The 18,565-nt window shown below is 49.5% G+C and overlaps 1 protein-coding gene across 2 annotated transcripts in view; it reads right to left on the bottom strand.

Moving 5' to 3' along the window:
- Positions 1-2,172: 2,172 nt before the first annotated feature.
- The window catches only part of Cd247 (CD247 molecule), a 76,590-nt gene continuing 60,197 nt past the window's right edge, over positions 2,173-18,565 (bottom strand). The window contains exons 2-8 of one of the 2 annotated variants that reach the window (XM_031388228.1): positions 8,762-8,865; positions 7,588-7,644; positions 6,546-6,626; positions 5,569-5,604; positions 4,763-4,819; positions 4,195-4,230; positions 2,173-3,221 (exon numbers count right to left, since the gene is read on the bottom strand). In XM_031388228.1, the coding sequence (XP_031244088.1) occupies positions 3,156-3,221; positions 4,195-4,230; positions 4,763-4,819; positions 5,569-5,604; positions 6,546-6,626; positions 7,588-7,644; positions 8,762-8,865 (437 nt within the window). In that variant the 3' untranslated portion in view covers positions 2,173-3,155. The remainder of the gene's footprint in view (positions 3,222-4,194; positions 4,231-4,762; positions 4,820-5,568; positions 5,605-6,545; positions 6,627-7,587; positions 7,645-8,761; positions 8,866-18,565) is intronic. The other variant, XM_031388236.1, reaches the window with a different exon arrangement.

The following is an 18,565-nucleotide window of genomic DNA, read 5'->3' as shown; positions in this document are numbered from 1 at the left end:
CCTCATTTGGGTTTACTGGAACCCTGAGTTGAGTAGCAGTAGTCTCCTGTAGAGCTGACTGCTTTGTGAGATCAAACACAAACGCCCTTGACTGATCCTGAGGGGAGCTCCTCAGAACTTCCTGCTCACTGTCTCCCTCCCTCCCTCTCTCCTTCTCTCCCTCCCTCCCTCCCTCCTTCCCTCTCTCCCTCCCTCCCTCTCCCCCTCTCCCTCTCCCCCTGTGTGTGTGTGTGTGTGTGTGTGCTGTTGACTGGGACTTGACTCTCTGGGCTCAGTTATTTGTCTGACAGACCCAGAAACCTCTAGCATTTCTTACCAGACCCTGAACCAGGAGTGGTAGGACAGGATGCTCTGAAGGTGGTACATCCCAGATGGGCCCTTAGTCCTGCTATATGCATAACTAAGCTCCTGCCTTAACATCTGGTGCTTCATGTAGCTCTCTGATGTCATAAGGAAAGTAGAATCCTAGGATTTCCCACAGAGAGAAGTCTTGAGCTTTTGGAGAGCTTCAGCGCCTCTGACAGGCATGTGCCAACAAGAGCCCCATCTCAAAATGTCGAAGTGTCAAAGCCAAAAGACATGGGTCCTCCCTTTTGTTCATGAGTCAAATTAAATTTTCCCTTTCCTTCCCTTCTAATATTTATGTCTTATATGTAAGTCTATAGAGTTATTTTTTAAGTAATGTCAAAAGTTTAGCATCCTCTTTGGTAAAGATAATGGTGCCTTCTGGCCTAAGAATGACTCTAGTAAACAAATGCATGTGTCATTCCTCTGAAGGGTAAGACTGGCTCTCCTAGCCTCCTTTTACAAAGCTATATTATTCTAGCTGCTTCTAGGGCCCCGTAGGAAGCAGAGCTCCCCGTGGGATTGGTGATCAGCCTCTGACCTGGGTCTCTGTGAAGAGCAACATGATCTCAACCACTGAGCCATCTCTCCAGCCCTTTTTTTTTTTTTTTTTTTTTTTTTTTTTTTTTTTTTTTTGAGATACGTCTTTACATTTATAACTCTGAAATAGAACCAACTGTTCCTGTTTAACATGTGTGAAACCCTTGAAACCAGTGGTAGTCCTCGTATCTTAGAACTAGTAGTATCTGGAATGAAAGACTGATCATGCTATGGAGAGTTCACTGCCAGACCTCAGGCAGGGCAGGAGTCCGGGCTGCTGCCAATGTCACCTTGAATCTCGAGCACACCTCCCTAGGGGTTCCCTCAAAGCCTGCTTTCTCTGTGGTTGCCTTGCAGCTCGCCCCACCCGCTCTCTCCTTTGCCTAAGACACATGTTCATAACAGTGGAACAGGGTCAGTTTTTATTTCCCAGCCATGTCTACTTAGCTGATCTTGAAGCCTAGGACAGGCCTGGATATTATGTGCACTCTGTCTAAAGCCCCCAACCTCAGGCTTAAAAGTGAATGAACAGCCCCTCCAAGGCTGAGTTACACATAGAAGGCCTTTCTATATATGCTGGTAATATTGTTGGAATCGCTGATTCTCAGGGCCTTGTAATAAATAGCCTTGGATTTCTGTTTTTAAAAAGCCAATGTACAAATTTTATCCTTTCGTCCATCATTAATTGGGCTTGATGAACTGGGAACTCTTCTCTTTTTTTCTTTTTGGTTTTTCAACAGGATTTCTCTGTGTAGCCCTGGCTGTCCTGGAACTCACTCTGTAGACCAGGCTGGCCTCAAACTCAGAGATCCACCTGCCTCTGCCTCCCAAATGCTGGGATGAAAAGCGTGCACCACTTAAATAGAGACACTCTACTTAGAGGAGGCACTCCTAAGGGAAAGGGAAGCTGACCTAAAAATACTGCTGTCCTCCCCACCCGCATGTGAGGGCCATGGCAGCCGCTGGGCACCCCTAGATGCTCTGCTCGGTATTACTGCCAACTTTTCCTGCACTCATAGTGAAGCTCGCCTCAGGACACCTTCCCACCATCCTCTTCAGGTTGGGTCATGAGGCCAGGCCAGGTCCCTATTCTTCCACTGGACCTTTCCCTGTGTGATGGCACCACCACCAGCCTCATGCCGCATCCTACTCGGGCACTACCTCATGCTTTAAAGGGAGCCTTCAGGGTGCCTTCATGCATTGGTACCCACCTGCCCGTTCCTAACTGAATCTAAGCGATCACTTTCTGCCGAGGCAGGCTTCCCCACTGAAATGAGGCTTCAAACATCATGTTTTACAAGGCATTTATTATGCAAAATAGCAAGCCAGTATAAATTAAAACCCAGGAGTTCAGGGTTCCCCATCCGTGGTCACAGGCACTCTAATTACACAATGACGTTGCCCTTCACTATTGTGCCATTACAAAGGGAGCATTGCAGACCTGGGTGGTCTGGGTCTTCTTGCCACCCAATGGGATGAACCGAGTTCCTGGAAGAAGGCGGGCCTTTGCTCCCCTTCCTCTCAACCCCTTGTCATGGCCCATCCTATTCTCCATGTCAGTTTGTATGCATTATTTGCACTCTACAGCACAGTCTCCATGAAGGTAAGACGTCTCCATTCCTGGAGTACCTAGCACAATGGTTGGGAGATGTGGAAGGTACGCTTGATGGAAAGAGGCCCCTTGTTACTGTTCTATGCCAGGAGCCTTCTTACATGTTGCTTCCCTTCTTTGAGCCACCTCTGGCTGCTGACATTTGCCTTGTACCCGCCTCTGCCTTTCACAATGTGGCCTAATTACACGTTACCTTGACACTGGGAAGGATGACAACAGAAGCCAAATTTACAGCAGGAGCGAAGCAGCCAATACCAATGGAACAACACACACAGTACGGGGGGGGGGGGGCTTCTCTGGGGACTTTACAAAGCAAACTGAACTCAGCTAGCTGCAGAAGGGGTTGTGTTAGTGCCTCACCTCCCAACTCCTAGCTAGGGGCTGGGCTCTGCAGGGAGAGGAACCTGCCAGAAGACCCAAGAACAGGGCTGGGGTGTGAAAGCGAGGGGAGCTCTCCCTCTAGAGAGTCCAGGGATGATGACATTCTGTGTTCAGTGCTTTGGAACTGGAGAAGACAAATGTGGCACATAAGAGAAAGTATCCTCCTCGTGAAACGGGGAGCTGTGAAGTTAATAAACTGAGGTGTTCATGCTTCGTCCTCTGTCCTTCGCAAGTGACATCAGCGGGTGAGGCCCATGAGGGAGAAATCCCCCGGCTGTTAGCGAGGGGGCAGGGCCTGCATATGCAGGGCATCATAGGTGTCCTTGGTGGCAGTGCTGAGACCCTGGTGAGAGCAAACCACAGGAGAATGAACAAGAGCCCACAGGTATGAGCTTCCTCTCTGGAGCTCATCCACCTTCAGGAGCCTAAGAAGATCCCTTCACATCCCAGGTAGGAATCTTGCCTGAGAAATGCTGACAAGAAAGATAGGTTCTTTCTCAACTCAGACCCTATATGCCCTGCAGCACGGGGCCCCATCAGGTTCCCAGCTGACCAAAGCGGAAGGTGGCTTCCCCACATCACACACTGAGCGGGGACCTGAGAGGTGCCAGAGAATCTGCTACCTGGGACCCACCCACGGAAAGTCTGGACTAGTCACAGGGAAAGTGATGCCTCCTCTTTGACCTCAGTCCTTATCGGGGAGCTTCCAGGCAAAGCCGGCCCCAGTCTGGCTGGAAAGCCCCTGCCTCCCTATTTATTCCAGGGACAAGGAAGGCAGCCTCCTCCAGCCGCCAGTAAGCAGCTTTGAATATTACTAAACTCAGGCAAACCCAGCAACAAGAAAGATGAAGCCACTGGGGATCCCTTTTTAGGAAAGTAGGTTCTCCGCACATCGTTTGCATAATCACTTGCACTCATTTACATAAACCAGGCACCTGATTACAATTTAGTTTTCCTTTTAAAGAAGAAGTCTTGGGATTGGGGGGGACAGAGCTAAGCTAACCCAGGAGGCAAAGGAAACAGTCACTGGCCCCTTACCTGTTTCTGCCTGCACCTCTTGGGACTCCCTTCCCACCCCCTAGATAGCCGCTATTATCTGCTATACCCAAATGCTATACCAAATGTGGCTTTCACAGCTGAATCCCAACCAAGCTGTAGAGCCATAATGGATGTGAAGTGGCCTCCGGTCTGCTTGTGTGCCCTAGGCTTGCTCTCCCTGGCTGTTGACAAAGGCTTGTGCCATCAGCAAACTATGGGAGCTTCAACTCTCCTCCTGTTAGATAGCACTGCCCAGGAAGGGTGCCCGCAGCTCTCACCTGGTAAAGTCCGTCATGCCCCTTGCCTCTCCGCCTCTGAAAGGAGATTAGAGAGGAAGTTAGTCAGAAGTAGCACGAAACACTTGCTCAACTGCCCCTACTCAAGGGATGCATCAGAAGGGACCGGTTCCTAACCAGCATCCCTCTCCCTGGTAGAGCATTGCACGGGGGCCCCCTACTCAGAAGGACTCAATGTTCTGGCCTAGATATTTTCAAATTCTTATGAAATCATTAATGAACAAGGGGCCATACACTTTCACTCCCCCCAGGGACCCCATGTCAGCACGCAGTAAGCACACAACAGTACTATGAACAGTGATGCTACTTGAAAAGGTTTGATCCACTTCCAGCAAGGCTTTAGCACAGGCTCTGGGTTTGCCTTGGAGACCTGACACCTCAGTCCATCCTTAGTCCCGTGTACCATCCGGTGGCACCTATGCTCACGGTAGCTGTCACATGCGCTTTTCTTAGTTGGAGGAGGACAGGATGGGAAAGGAAGACTGCGGCTGGTGCATCTGAAGGCCAGAAGGAACCTGCCTGCCTGGGGTGTCAAGGAAGGACAGCTCACCTCGCCTTTCGTGCCGATCTCACTGTAGGCCTCTGCCATCTTGTCTTTCTGCAGTGCCTACAAGAAGAGAAGTGACACATACTTTCCTTAACCAACACAGAGAGAGCCTTCCCCCAGAAGCCTCTGGATGCCTAGGCTGCCAGGCTCCAGCTACCAGGGCTCCAAGCCTTAGGCATGCAAACATTGCTGCCCACAAAGAATTCTATACTGTGCTCCTCAGCCTGGCTTTGGAATCTTCCCTGATCTACCTGTTCTATACGTTGAGCGATTCACAGTAGATGCAGAAGAGTGGGATTTAGAACTGCAAACCAAGACAAGGAGATTGGACAATATAAGGGCTCAGCGGGAGCAGAGAGTCGTTTATTTAAACAAGCCATCTCTTCCTAGCCAATACCGTAGGCTGTGGATCAGCCAATCGCAGTGGTAGACCACCAGCGGCAAGGGGCACCTTGGCGGCCTGAAACTAGTTTCACACCATGGTGGTGGGGTGAACTTTACAATGAGAAAGTGCTCAGAATACTCCAGCCCTTGCAATCAGCTTCCCATCAAGACAAGCTGGCTCCACACTTCTGCCCGGCGTGGCCTGCAGCTTCTGCCCGCTTCCCCAAGCACAGGCTCAGGGCCCACAGAACAGCGAGAAAAAAGTGAAGGAAATCAAGTGCTGTGACCCTGCCCAGCTTAAGAGGATGTTCTAAAGCTACCAAGCAGGTGGCACGTGACCATCTAGGGAAGGCCTGGCCTAGCCTGAAGAGCAAGCAGCCCTCCTCCATCTCTCTAGGGTGAACGGTCAACTCCACCATACTTACGTTGTACACGCCTTCCTGGGGGTTCCTTCTCCTCTGCTGAGGGACAGAGAGGGGCAGAGATGAGATAGAATCCAGGCTGGCAAGTGTAACGACCTCGTGCGGCCTGACCCGCTGCCCTACCCTATGGCTCAGCCTGTCAATCTCTAGCTGTCAATCGCCCTTGACCCCTGACAGCAACTCTGCAGCTCATACTTGATTATGCAAACCTACACACACATACTTCCCATTCCCCCTCTCAGCCCCCTTGCTCTCTCACACCCTCACACACACACACCATAAACTGAGACACGGGCTGGGTCACCTCATTCACAGCCAGCCCGTCAGCCCTCCTCAGCGTTTCTATGTTTCTGTGGCCACTCTTTCCCCTTCCCCATACCCTCCTGGTCCTGTGGAGGAGAGCCGAGCTAGAGGATGGAATGGGGTGAGGAATTTTATTACTTGCCATGCCCTCTAACAACACATAGGTCAGGGCCAAGTGGGCATGTCTGACCAGATACATTGAGGACACTGGGTAACTTTGAGTAGCACTGACCTTACACTGGGATTTTGTCCTAAGTCCTGCTATTAAGAGGCCTCTCGTGTATCAGAGGGGTCTCCTGGCCCTTCTGCTCCCTACAGGGCACAGGCACCTGGAGCCTGATGTGGCCATGTTCTAAAAGGGTGTTCAGAATCCAGAATTCCTTCTCCAGAGGCTTAGCCCTTCCTGTGTGTATCTTGACTTCGGGGCTGTCCTATGGAGCAGTTGGTGCTACCATGTGCAGGAGCAGTAGAGAGTAGACGGGTGTGAAGGCTAGGATCATCCAAGTACTGAGGTTCCTTATGATGCAGAATGGAGCGGAGAAGAAGGGAGGGGGCCACAGTAAATGGGTCTCTGTCATCCTCTTGTCCCAGGCCGATCTATGTTACTGTGAATCTAGTGCCCACCTGCAGCTATGAGCAGCCCTCCCTCAAAGCCCAGAGGCACAGGAGTTCCCTACCTGTTTGCCTCCCATCTCGGGATCCCGAGCCCGCTTCTTATCCAAGACGTCATACTCCTCTCTTCGCCCTAGATTGAGCTCCTAGAACAGGAAACAGGACCTTGAGGAGAATGGGGCCACATCAAATGAACTGGAATTGGTTTCCCACCAGGTGACTCAAAAAAAAAAAAAGCAGCTTTAGCCACAGCCTAAAGATCCGAGTTCAATCTCCAGGCTCCCATGGTAAAAGCAGAGAAATCCTCTGACCTTTATGTGTGTGCACCACAGTACACACACACAAACACACACACAGAGCACAATAAAAAGCAAGTGTAATTTTTACATTTTATGTGTGATATGTGTCTGACGTATGCCTGTGCACACATGCCTGCAGAAGACGTATCAAATCCCCTGGAGCTTGAGATTCGGGTGTTTGTGAGCCAGCATGTGGGTGCTCGGGAAAAGACTGGGTCCTCTGCAAGAGCACCAAGCACCCTTAACTATCTCTCCAGTTCCTGTAAATGTAATTTTTTTGGGGGAAAAAAAAAAAAAAACAGCATGGACCGAGTCAAGTAAGATAGTGGTGAGAATTCAAACTACTGCCTCAGAAAACACCTGCTACCTTGCTGGTGGGAACCCCCAAGTCACCATGTGCTAAGGGAGTTAATAACGCATTTTCATTAGCATGCAAAACGGAGGCACCTAGAGGGGAAATCTCACAGACCAAAGGCCCTACTGCTTTTCTGTGGGACCCTTACCTCTGTGCTGTGGCCTCTAGCCTTTGCAAGTTGCTAGTGACTGGAAGTTCTCCAGAGGCAGGGCCATGCCATGCACCTCATCCTTAAAGCCCCTCATCCTCACCGCAGCACCAAGGTGGCAAGCAGGATGGATTCTGCTCCAGTCAGGATCACAAACCCAAGGCTCAACAGCTTGCCACCCAGCCACCAGGCCAACAGCTGTGGACCAGACCTACAGCTGAGCCCGGCCTTGGAGTTTTCCTAGGTCCTAGGGCAAGGCTTTCCAGGCAGGTCTGCGGAGGGTGGGGTGGGCAGGGAGGACTTACATTGTAGAGCTGGTTGGGGTCCTGCAGGTAGGCAGCAGCCTCTCCACTCCTGCTGAACTGCAACAGAGCAGAGAAAATTAGAACTCAGCGCCATCTCCAAGGGGGCCATCGGGCTGGCTATAGTGCAGAGCTGGGTGACAGCGCCTCCACGCTCCATGACAACAAACTGCCTTGTTGCTGTGGCTAGCCCAAGGTACAGCAGCTCCTTTCTGAACTCAGTTATCCTTTCTCTTGCCTGTGACCTGACCTGACTCAAGTGCTTATAACTTTAGTCTTCAGAGAAGTAAAAGAAGCTTTGGCCCCCGAATCCTGTGTGCAGAGGCACCAGGCTCTCTGTCTGTGCCTGCTGGAATCCAGGAGACCCCTCCTGTTGCCCTCCCTCCAGGAACCCTGAGGACCCTCATGGTAGACAGTGCCTACTAGGTTGTCACATGAGCATCATTATTCATGCAGCTGTTTCCTGAGTGGGAAGCATCTAGCTTGTTTAGTGTCCTGAGTGTGTAACCACACGTGACCTAAGCTGAGAGAAACTGCAGGATTTTCCAGATTGGTGCTCTGGGGAGAATCTTACAGATCGGCTAAGTATAGTTTCCAAATTTAAAAATCATGAAGTAAGACTTTCTCAAATAAAATCTTATGCCAGAAAGGAAATGGGTTCTACTGCCCTGGGAAGATGAGACTTGTATCTCCCCAGATGTGTCCTTTCCACAAAACCTATGGATTCATGCACCAGGTGATGGCCAATGCTCTGTCCATCATTCTCATTTGCGATGGGAAAACTGCAAACTCGAGACTTGGAGAAAAAAGCTGATAGGGTCTTGATGAGCAGTTCAACAACAGGCCCTAAGAAGAGGCTGCCTGTCTTTCACCTTCTTGTCCTTAACTGCCCAGTATAAGCCATCTGTTTGCCAGCAGAAGCCATGGGAGTCTCACATCCAGGCAATGCTACCGATCTTCAGTAATGCACATAACATTTGGTTCATTGACCTGCCCTGTGCCACAGATGGATACCCCACCTTTTCCGCCCACCCGCTGTGCATGCTGGGTTGTGTCCTGCCTTGCCAATGGACACCAAGCATAGCCCAGGCCTGAGATTCTCCAATGCCAAAGCCCCACCACACATCCTCCCAGTGGAGGAACCCACATCCTCCCTCAAGAGCCCAGGGGAACCCACTTTTGCTCTCAGGTACAAGGCCGTAATGATGACTCCATAGATGAAGAGGATGCCATCTAGCAGGTAGCAGAGTTTGGGATCCAGCAGACCAAAGCTCTGTGCCTCTGTGCCAAGAGAGAGAGAACTGGTTAGCCATAGTCAAGCTTGCAAGAGCACATCCCTCCTACTCCAGGTCAACTCTGTGACAGATTGTAGCCAAAGAAATCATGACAGGGCACTAGGTCCAATCCTCATACTTTACACAGACGACAACCTACAAGCTCTCTCACCTACTCAGTCTGAAGAAACCCAGCCTGCAATAGCCAATGTAACCAACCACATGTACCAGATGTAAGTGCACCAGTGCATACAGTGTAACTACTGTACCAGATGTAATATGCACTAATACATACAACATAACCACTGTACCAGATGTAACCACTGAAGCTGGGAAGAATGAGGGGGGGCAGACTGGGAGAAAAATGAAACTGTCTGCTGTGCACAGAACTTCTGCTTTGGTGACATAGAAACCCATGCATAAACGATGAGCTCTAAACCTCGGAAACGTTACCTACGTCTTGGTAACTAAGTCCTTTATACAGAGAGAGACCCTAGAGGTTAAAAAGTGTGGGGTCCAGAAGTTCGATGACTGGGTAAAATCATCTCACTATCTATTCATTGTCAGTGAAGTCCAGGTGTAGTGGCACACATTAGTAGTCCCAGCATTGAAGAGCCAAGAGAATTGTGAGCTCCAGGCCAGCCTACAGGTTTCAGCACAGAGACTCTTCTGCTTAGTCTCCTCACTCCAGCGTCACCCCTCCTGCCTTTCTGATGTTTATTGCATATGTGGTTGGTACTCTCTAAATAAGAAGGGTAGGAGGATGAGGGAAAGGAAATACGTTAGTTCGATAGAAGGTAGCTTTCCTATTCGAAAGATCACACAAAGCAAGCAAACAGAGCATGCTGCTGATCCTGACCTCGCTCCCACTGGGTAAGCTTGCAGCCGCTGAACCTGAGAGCTGGCCCAGTTCTCACAAACCCCTCCCTCTGGCCCTGCCTGAGAACCGCACAAGCAGCCTGTGCGGTTCCAGCCTGTCTCCAGGGGCAGGAGCGCCCTCTGGTGGACGCTGGCCAACCCGGGTTGGGGCAGAGACAGTGGGTAAGCGCTGTCAAAAGCCTATGTGAGTTCGGGCAAGGTATCCTTTCGGCTGCCTCTTCTGCAAAACAGGTTGAAACTCTTCAGTGTATGCTCTGTGCAGTGCTGGTGCCTTTGAGCACAATCATTAAGGCCCCAATAGGTTGCTGCCGGAAACACACAGAGCAGGCACACACACAGAGCTATGCAGGAAAACTTTCGTCTGTCCTGACATACAATGGAAGCAGTAGCCTAACTCTCACTCAATGTCCCCATCACCACATCCCTGAAGCCCTCCATCCTCAGCTTTTAACTCCAACTCTCATCCAGGAACCCTCCTGGCTCCAGGTCCCTGCTCAGAAACCAACTCAATCCTGCTCAAAGACACTTCAAAGTGTGGGACTCTGTGCAGCCCCACACACGATCCGCCTTTCCAGGCCAGGCCGGAGCTGGCTCACTACCACCCTGTCCCTTCTTCAATTGTCTCGTGTATTCCAGGCTGGCCTTGAACTTATATAGCCAAGGACAACCTTGACTTTGCAATGTTCCTGCATCCACATCTGCAATCCTGGGATTTACAGATGTACACCACGGTGCTTGGTGGTTCCGGGGATCAAACCCAGGGCTTCATGCATGGTAGGCAAACACTTTGCCAACTAAGCCATATCTCAGCCCTTCCTCCTTTATGCTTCGCTCATGCTCCCTGAACCTCAGGATGCACTCTAATTCCCTCCACACCCACTTCAACTCACCTGACTACCTCTGCTAGCTCTGCCCAGCACCTGCAGGAATCAGAAACCCGTGTCCCCCAGTGACAGTTGGTGAATGGTGGCATGGTGATTGCAGAGCCTAGATCCCTACACAGTTCTCCGATTGAGACTTCCCTTCTCGGGATGTAAGCACCGGAGGCCAATGACTACTCTTGTTCATTTTGCCTCCCGCCCCACCCCCAACACCATGCCCAGAACAGGCATTCCACGGTTCAGGGATGGGAAGACACTGGGCTCCAGCCCTAGGCTACTCTTTGCTCTAATAATGATCTAAGAAGCAAGCCAGCTCCCAGTAAAGGCCACGGAAGCTGGGGCGGTTGTTGTCTTTTAGGGCTGGAGAGATTGTCAGTGGCGATTTACAGGGTGGTTGAGATTCATAGAGAAAGCCAGGAGAAAATCACTCAGCTGCCTGTCGTGTGAAATGAGAACAGAAAAAATACTGGACAGTAAATTTAGAACAAATAAGAAGAAATATTTCTTTGTGCTGTGCAGAGTCAGCACGGTAGGTGGCAGGCGGGGAGTTGGGCACACCCCCTCCCCCAGAGATGAATTAACAGGACAAGTTTTCTCACTTTCTTTGTGAAGAGCAGCGCAAGTTTTATGGCCAGCAACAAAAGTGCTACGTGTGGGGTTGGCAAGGAAAGGGCATGAATCCAAGCCTTTGTCTGGATGGCTCCTTTCCTCAGCCCTACGGTCTCGTGTGCTGAGAGAGGTGGGCCTAGAGAAGTAGTGATAGCCCAGGAAATTTCGTGCAAGAACTCAGGGCCTAAGTCAGTCGCTGCATAATTTATTAGCTAGTTGTCGGACATTGGCTCCGGGCCAAGGGCTGCAGAACTGAAAAGAGGCTGGGTTTGGGGCAGGTGGCTTCCACTATTGCCATGCCCCTTACTAGTTGTGTGGTCCTAAAGAGTAACCTCACTTCTCTGGGCCTACGGCTCTCTGTCCCTAAAATGGGGCCGGAGTGCTTCTATCTGCCTTAAGGGCTATCACAAGAATGCTTTGCCAAGTGGTTTGTAAATGGCAGGGTCTTTTTGTTGTGGGTTGGTTTAGTTTTTGGTTCTTCCAGACAGGGTTTCTCTGTGTAGCCCTGGCTGTCCTGGATCTCACTCTGTAGACCAGGCTGGCCTCGGACTCAGAAAGCCGCCTGCCTCTACGTCCCAAGTGCTAGGATTAAAGACGTGCGCCACCACTATCCTCTATAAAGTTAATGGTGTCTGATGTTTAGGCATCCACGCCAGCAGCATCTCTTCACAATATCACTGGTTGCATGATCTTACCACCTCTGATCCTTGTCCCTGCCTGCTTGCAGGCAGAGACCTGACTGGCTCCTTCCTGGAGCCATTTCACACCCTACTCACATCTCATGCCACAGCCCATCCCCAGCAGAGCCCTCAGGACCCCTTCCCAGGTGGTATTTAGGGAGCCTGCCAAGGCAGCTGCTTTCCTGTACAATGGAAAAGTCACTTTATCTGAGGTTTCCACCCACACTTTAGATTCACCGCATCCAGGAAAACTCCAGCATATGAGAGAAAACCCAGTAGTCAATTAAGAGTTCTAGAGCCCCAGATGGGTCAGCCTGCTTGCCTGTTAGCATGGGCTCCTGGGCTCCCTAGAGAGGTTGACTTCACCACTCTGGGCTAACCCTAACCCTAACCTGGGTAGGAGGACTTCAGTACTGGCTGGGGAAACCCAGAATCCAACAGAGCTGATACAGCCCAGAGCAAGGAAAGAGAAATGTGGCCTTCTATAGCTATGCAGCCAGACCATCTACACTAGAGAAAATTTCCCGGTTGGGTTGAGAACCACGTTCATGTTCCGTGTTTCCGCTCCAAAGCAGTGAGTGGCTGAACGCTCCTGGCTCTGACCATCTTAAGCCTCTGTTTCCTCTCCCTAAGAAAGGAGCAATGTTACTGATTCCCTTGGTGATGGAGGAGTATGGATAGTTAGACTTACCAGGTGAGGAACCTGATTTGTTCTCCTGATGCCAGCTGGCAAGAGCACTTCTATTTTCACTTTAAGCCCATGGGTAAAAAGCTGTTGTCTTTGCTTTGGGGTGGGACACCTGGAATATAGACACTCAGTGGAGGCCCCCAGGGCAGCCAGAGACAGCTCAAGAAGCATCTGTCAGAGACTCCATCCGTTCAAAGACTAATGTCCTTAGCAAGAGGGAGCCTAGCTGTCCCCGAATACCCCATTGGCACCCTCACAAGAGCCTTGGTTCAGGTGCCATGACACATGAGCGTCAGAGGACAGACTGAGGAGACCTGAGTACTAACAGACTCATTCCTCCAGTGACGTGCATCCTATTGTCAGTGCCTCCAGCCAGGCTCAGGCTTCCCACAACAGGGATTAGGTCTTAATAAGCAGGATCCTCTCAAAGCTGCTGACACGCCCCCGCTGTGTCCCCACACCTAACTCTTCCAGCAGATCCAGCCGAGGAGCTGGGCATCTGCTCCATTCCCTTTAACCATTTGACCACAACTTCTGCTGTTAAAATGACTTCCCGTATCCGATAAGAGTTTGACTCTGAGGAGAGTCCAGAAGGCAGGTAGAGAGCTTTGATCGGGTCCAGTTCACACGGCTTGATAGACTGAGACTGGGAGGTTGAACTTCCTCGGGAACACTTGTCAACAAATGGCCGAGCTAGAGTGTCTGCCTGATTCTGGACTCTTCCTCTGCCCTCAGTCTGGGGAACCTCATTTTTAGTGCAGGCTCCAGAAGCCCCACCTTCCTGTGAACGCAAGCTCTTAACTCTGGACACACTTGGTCACTGTAGTGTGTGACCACATATGTCACTTGGTTTATTCCCTTTTAGCAAGTGCTGGAAAATGGCTGGTTCACTCTGGTTTTCCTCACCTGGTGTAATGTGGCCTTCCAAGAAACATGAGGGAAGAGTGTAGGCCTCTGAGGCAAAAAGATGCTTAGTCAAGGGCAGAGTCTAGTTCTCCCTGGCTTAGTGTTTGAGAACTGTCTTAACTCTGGCCTTCAGTCCTCTGCCTGTCAAAATGACTTAATGAGACTGACATCACAGGGCGGGCAGAGCAAACAGGGCCAAGTGCATGGAGACAGCCCCTGCACAGTGGCATGTGCCAACCCTGCAGGACTCCAGCAGTGTCTTTGTCACACAGAGGCTCTGTAGGTGCAAGCAGCAGAAAGTAAAGGACAGGCCCTCTCTCCCCTTCATGCTAGGTTTGGGGATGGAAGCTGGGCAGACTCTCCAACACGCAATGGTGGAAGCTGGCTTTCAAGAGCATGTGAGGATAAGGTCTGATCACCAATAGGTATAGAGGACTTGACCACAGAAGACACTCATCGAAGAGGGGCAGGGGGCATTCTGAAGGCTCCTGGCTTCACAGACCATGATGAGACTCACATCTGTGCTGTTCTGCAGTTTAGAAAACTCGTTCTTGGGGGGCTGGAGAGAAGGCTCAATGATTAAGAGCACTGACTGCTTTTCCAGAGGTCGTGAGTTCAAATCCCAGCAACCGCCATGGTGGCTCACAACCATCTGTAATGAGATCGGGTGCCCTCTTCTGGTGTGTCTGAAGACAGCTGCAGTGTACTCACATATATAAAATAAATAAATCTTTTTAAAAAAGAAAAAGAAAACTCGTTCTCCTTGCATGGTCTGGTTTAACGCTCAGAGCAATTGTTTACAGTTCCACCAGGTTCGTTGATAATTGTGTTTTTGCAGCTAAGAACTGGGCTCCCAAAGTTCACGGATCTGGAAAGTCCCTGAGTGCCACTGGAGCAAAGTTCCTTCTACTCTAGTGTGTCCCAGTGCCTTGGGGATTCCTTCCATCTGAATAGCTCCAGGCCTTCACATAGACTTCTCTGACCAGCCTTCCAGCCTTTGCCTACAGACCTGTTAGGGTAGGGAGCGTTCCACCCACCCAACCCGTGTTGGAGAGCTTTCTTTACTCAGTCTTTGAATGTCTAATTTATAGGAGGAAGAGTGAATCGTTGAAGGGGAGCCCATTTGAGACCAAGGCCTGGTTCTGCTACCATGTGACCATGAAACCATCCTAGCCACCCCCACTAACCCCTTCCCCACTCTATGATCCTTCAGAGTCCATGCGCACTCAGTATAAAAGGACTCGCTGCCATCCGTGGTGACCATACGGCTCACCTAGGTAGGAGCCACTTTGCTAGCCCCTGAGCTTCCTCTGTTTGGAGCCCTAGCTTGGGACCCCGGGTCTTGTTGACGTCCATCCCCACCCCCACCTCAGACTCAACTGACAAATGACATTGTAGGTTAAGAATTTAGAAAACAGGAAATCACATGTTCTCAGGAAGGCAGTGATAGCAGCAGTGGTGGGGGTGACTGTGTAGGGCAGAGCCAGACCTAGTGCCAACCCACTGACCACAGCATGGGGGGCACACAGGCTTTCCCATCGGGGGTTGCTGCCTTTAGCCTTCGTTGCAGCAAGAAGGATACAAGCTAGACACATGGCATATCTGTGACAAGCCACTAGCTGATGGCTAGGACTTCTGTGCCTAGAACCAGGGGTGAGTTTTATGCAGACTTCTACCATGACACTTACTCTACAACTGGGGAAACTGAGTCTCTGAGAGGCTCTTAAATACCACTTAGTTCTACTCATGGGGGTCTTGCTGGTCTTCAGAGGACTAGAGAGAAGGGTTCCAAGAGCCCTTTCTTCAAGGGTCAAGTCTATGTAGCAGGTTATGTCATGGCTGCACTGTTTGCTTTAGTTGTTTGAGGCTGAGAGGTGGAGTTAGTGATACCGATAGGTCAGGACACATACTGGCCAGCGTCCTTAGTGCCTTAGCTTTACCTCTGATCACTTTCAAAGCAACTCTCCACAATTTACAAGTGCCACATGTCATTCCCTGCTGTAAGTTGCCCCAGGCCCCTCCCCTCCAACAGTGTACGGATGTATGTATTCCTGTTCTGTTATGAAGCTGCGAACCTGGTCGCCAATACCTTTTTGTTGTTGTTGTTGTTGTTTTGGTTTTGTGTGTGTGTGTATATTTTTGAGACAGGGTTTCTCTGTGTAGCCCTGGCTGTCCTGGAACTCACTCTGTAGACCAGGATGGCCTTGAACTCAGAAATCTGCCTGCCTCTGCCTCCCAAGTGCTGGGATTAAAGGCGTGTGCCACCACTGCCCGGCTCACCACTATTTACAAACCACACAAAGTACACATCCCCGTGACAAAGGTCCCAAGCAGAGAGTGGGACTATTTTATTTCTTAGGTTTAGAGTGACCGTGGGCAGCGATTTTTCCCTTTCTGTTTATTTCCATTAAAGTTGTGGTTTGTGCAACATTTTTACTTTTTTCTGTGGTTGTTATTTTCCTATTTTTCAAGTAAAGCGAACTCATAAAAGTGCAGAAAGGTAAGAAAAACTATCAAAATCTCTCATAATGTCATGTTCCAACACAGTCACTTAAAAGTATAGTAACAGCTTGCCTTCCGATAAGGCTGCTGTTTATCACTTACAGTCACCATGAATCAAACATTTTTTTCCCTGGGGGAGGAGGGGAAACAAGCAAAGCAAAACAAAACAAAACCTTGCTTTTCTTCAGTCTCTACTAAAGCTTCTCATATATTATAATAGTTTGTGCTGTTTTATGTAGTCATGCTTCATATTTCGGGTTACTTCATAGTTTTAGTGCCTATCTTAAATTATTTCTGCATCTGCTTATGCATGTGTGTGTGTGTGCATATGTGTATGAGTACACACACACAGCAACTTGCCTGAGGTGGTTCTCTCTCTCCACCGGGTGGGTTGGAGGGATTGAACTCAGGTCATCAAGCTTGAAAGCAGGTGCCGTTCTCTGCTGAGCCAGCCCTCAAATACTGTTTTTAACGGTCTCCTTGGTCTCCTTCACTGTACTACAGGTGGGATATCTTGTAAAAAACAAAGCACTGGAGCTGGGCAGTAGTGGCGCACGCCCTTAATCCCAGGACTCGAAAGGCAGAAGCAGGTGGATTTCTGAGTTCGAGACCAGCCTGGTCTACTGAGTGAGTTCCAGAACAGCCAGGACTACACAGAGAAACCCTGTCTCGAAAAACAAACAAACAAAAAACATTGCACTGTAGGGTTGGATGGGACATCTTTCACAATAGAAGCAGAGTTGGAGGCCAGCCTAGTCTACATATGGAGCTTCAGACTATCCAGGGCTACATAGAAAAAGACTCAATGTCAACAAACAAACATACAAAAAAAAAAAAAGCCAGCGATGCATATACAAAGAACAATATATTTGGGTGTTGTGTATATTTACATATCTGCACACATCAACACGGACAGAGAGGAGACCCATTCCTTCCCCTTGGTGCCAGCTTGGGCATGGGGCTGCTGACTGTCACAGCGATGGTCATGCTGAACACTGGCTCCCTCCACCCTTTCAATCTAGAAGTGCTTCTAGAGTTGTATTTCACTTGATGGTAGGCAACAATAGACTCAGGTAAACTGGGGAGCTCTGATTTGCTCCACTTTTGCAAATAAAAGAGAAGGAAGGTCAGGGGGATGAAGTGACTGTCCTGCAGTCCCACAGCACAGTCACAGTGTGGCAGAGCCTGAGAGTGAGACCAGCATCCTCCGGGCCTTTGCTCTTTCTCTCACAGCACATTAACACAACTTAAAAGAAATCCTCTCAAATCATGGCCCCCGTGTCGAAATGCTAAATAGGATTTTGCCATTTTTCTGAGTTCTTAACTTGTTTCATAGAAAAACTTGGTATACAGAGATGTGTACGCAAAAGTGGTCATTGTCTCAGAAAAAAAAAAAAAAGCCCATGAAGATAACAGAAATGTCCACTGACCAGGAATAAAAAATTATGTTGGATTTATATAGCAGTTTTAAATGCCTACAAAAGACTGCGGGTGCAACTCAGGGGACAGACTGATTGCCAAGCATGCACAAAACCCTGAGGTCAATGTATAGCGCGTGTAAGCCCAGCACTAAGAAGCTAGAGACCAAAGGATGGGAAATTCAAGGCCAGCCTGGGCTACAAGAGACCCTGTCTGAGGTGGGGCGGGGGGAACACCTTACACTGACAAAAGAGAACCCCCTCTGACTGTGCTACCATAGAAAAATCTCCAAGAAAATTAGGTTAAAAAGAGCAGGCCTCACACTCTAGAGTGGTGTATATATAGTAATTTATGTAAAAAGAGAAACATATAGGCTACCTGGGCATGTGTGCATAAAAGTGATCTAGATGCAGCTTCGCCATAATGAAAATGGTGGAAATAAATAGTAGCGATGGTTGTGTGGCACTGTGGATTTTTTTTTTTTTTTTTTTGGACAGGGTTTCTCTGTGTAGCCCTGGAACTTACTCTGTAGACCAGGCTGACCTCAAACTCAGAAATCTACCTGCCTCTGCCTCCCAAGTGCTGAGATTAAAGGCGTGTGCCACCACTGCCTAGCATTTGTGAGTATTCTTGACATTCTGACACACTTAGAGATGGTAAAGATGGAGGTGGGGCATAATAGTAGAGTGCTTTCCTAGTGTGGACAAGGCCCTGTGTTTAGCCACCAGCACTCCCTCTACCCAACAAATACTTAAGATTTACTTTAATAATGAAGTTAAAATACATATATCCTATACATACACTCAAAAAATAATAATAACCACGCAGGGGTCGTTGGGGAGATGGCTCAGCAGGTAAAGGGTTTGTTGTTCAAGCCTGAGGACTTGAGATCAGATGCCCAGCACAGACATCCGAGCCTTGCCAATAGCCTGTATCTGTAATCCTGGTGGTGGGGTGGGGAAGCGGGAAGCTGATGGATCCCAGGAGCTCCCAGAGTCACATCAATGACTCTAGGCTAGGTGAAGATGGATGCTTCAAAAAGGTTTAGAGTTGTAGACACGGGCCTCTGACCCATGACACACAAGACCAGGTACGCATGCATATACCATATATATATATATATATATATATATATATATATAT

Source organism: Mastomys coucha, unplaced genomic scaffold (genome assembly GCF_008632895.1).
Source record: "Mastomys coucha isolate ucsf_1 unplaced genomic scaffold, UCSF_Mcou_1 pScaffold1, whole genome shotgun sequence".
Lineage (NCBI taxonomy): Eukaryota > Metazoa > Chordata > Mammalia > Rodentia > Muridae > Mastomys > Mastomys coucha.
The sequence above is the reverse complement of the archived record's forward strand: the minus strand, read 5'-3'. Positions and strand labels throughout refer to the sequence as shown.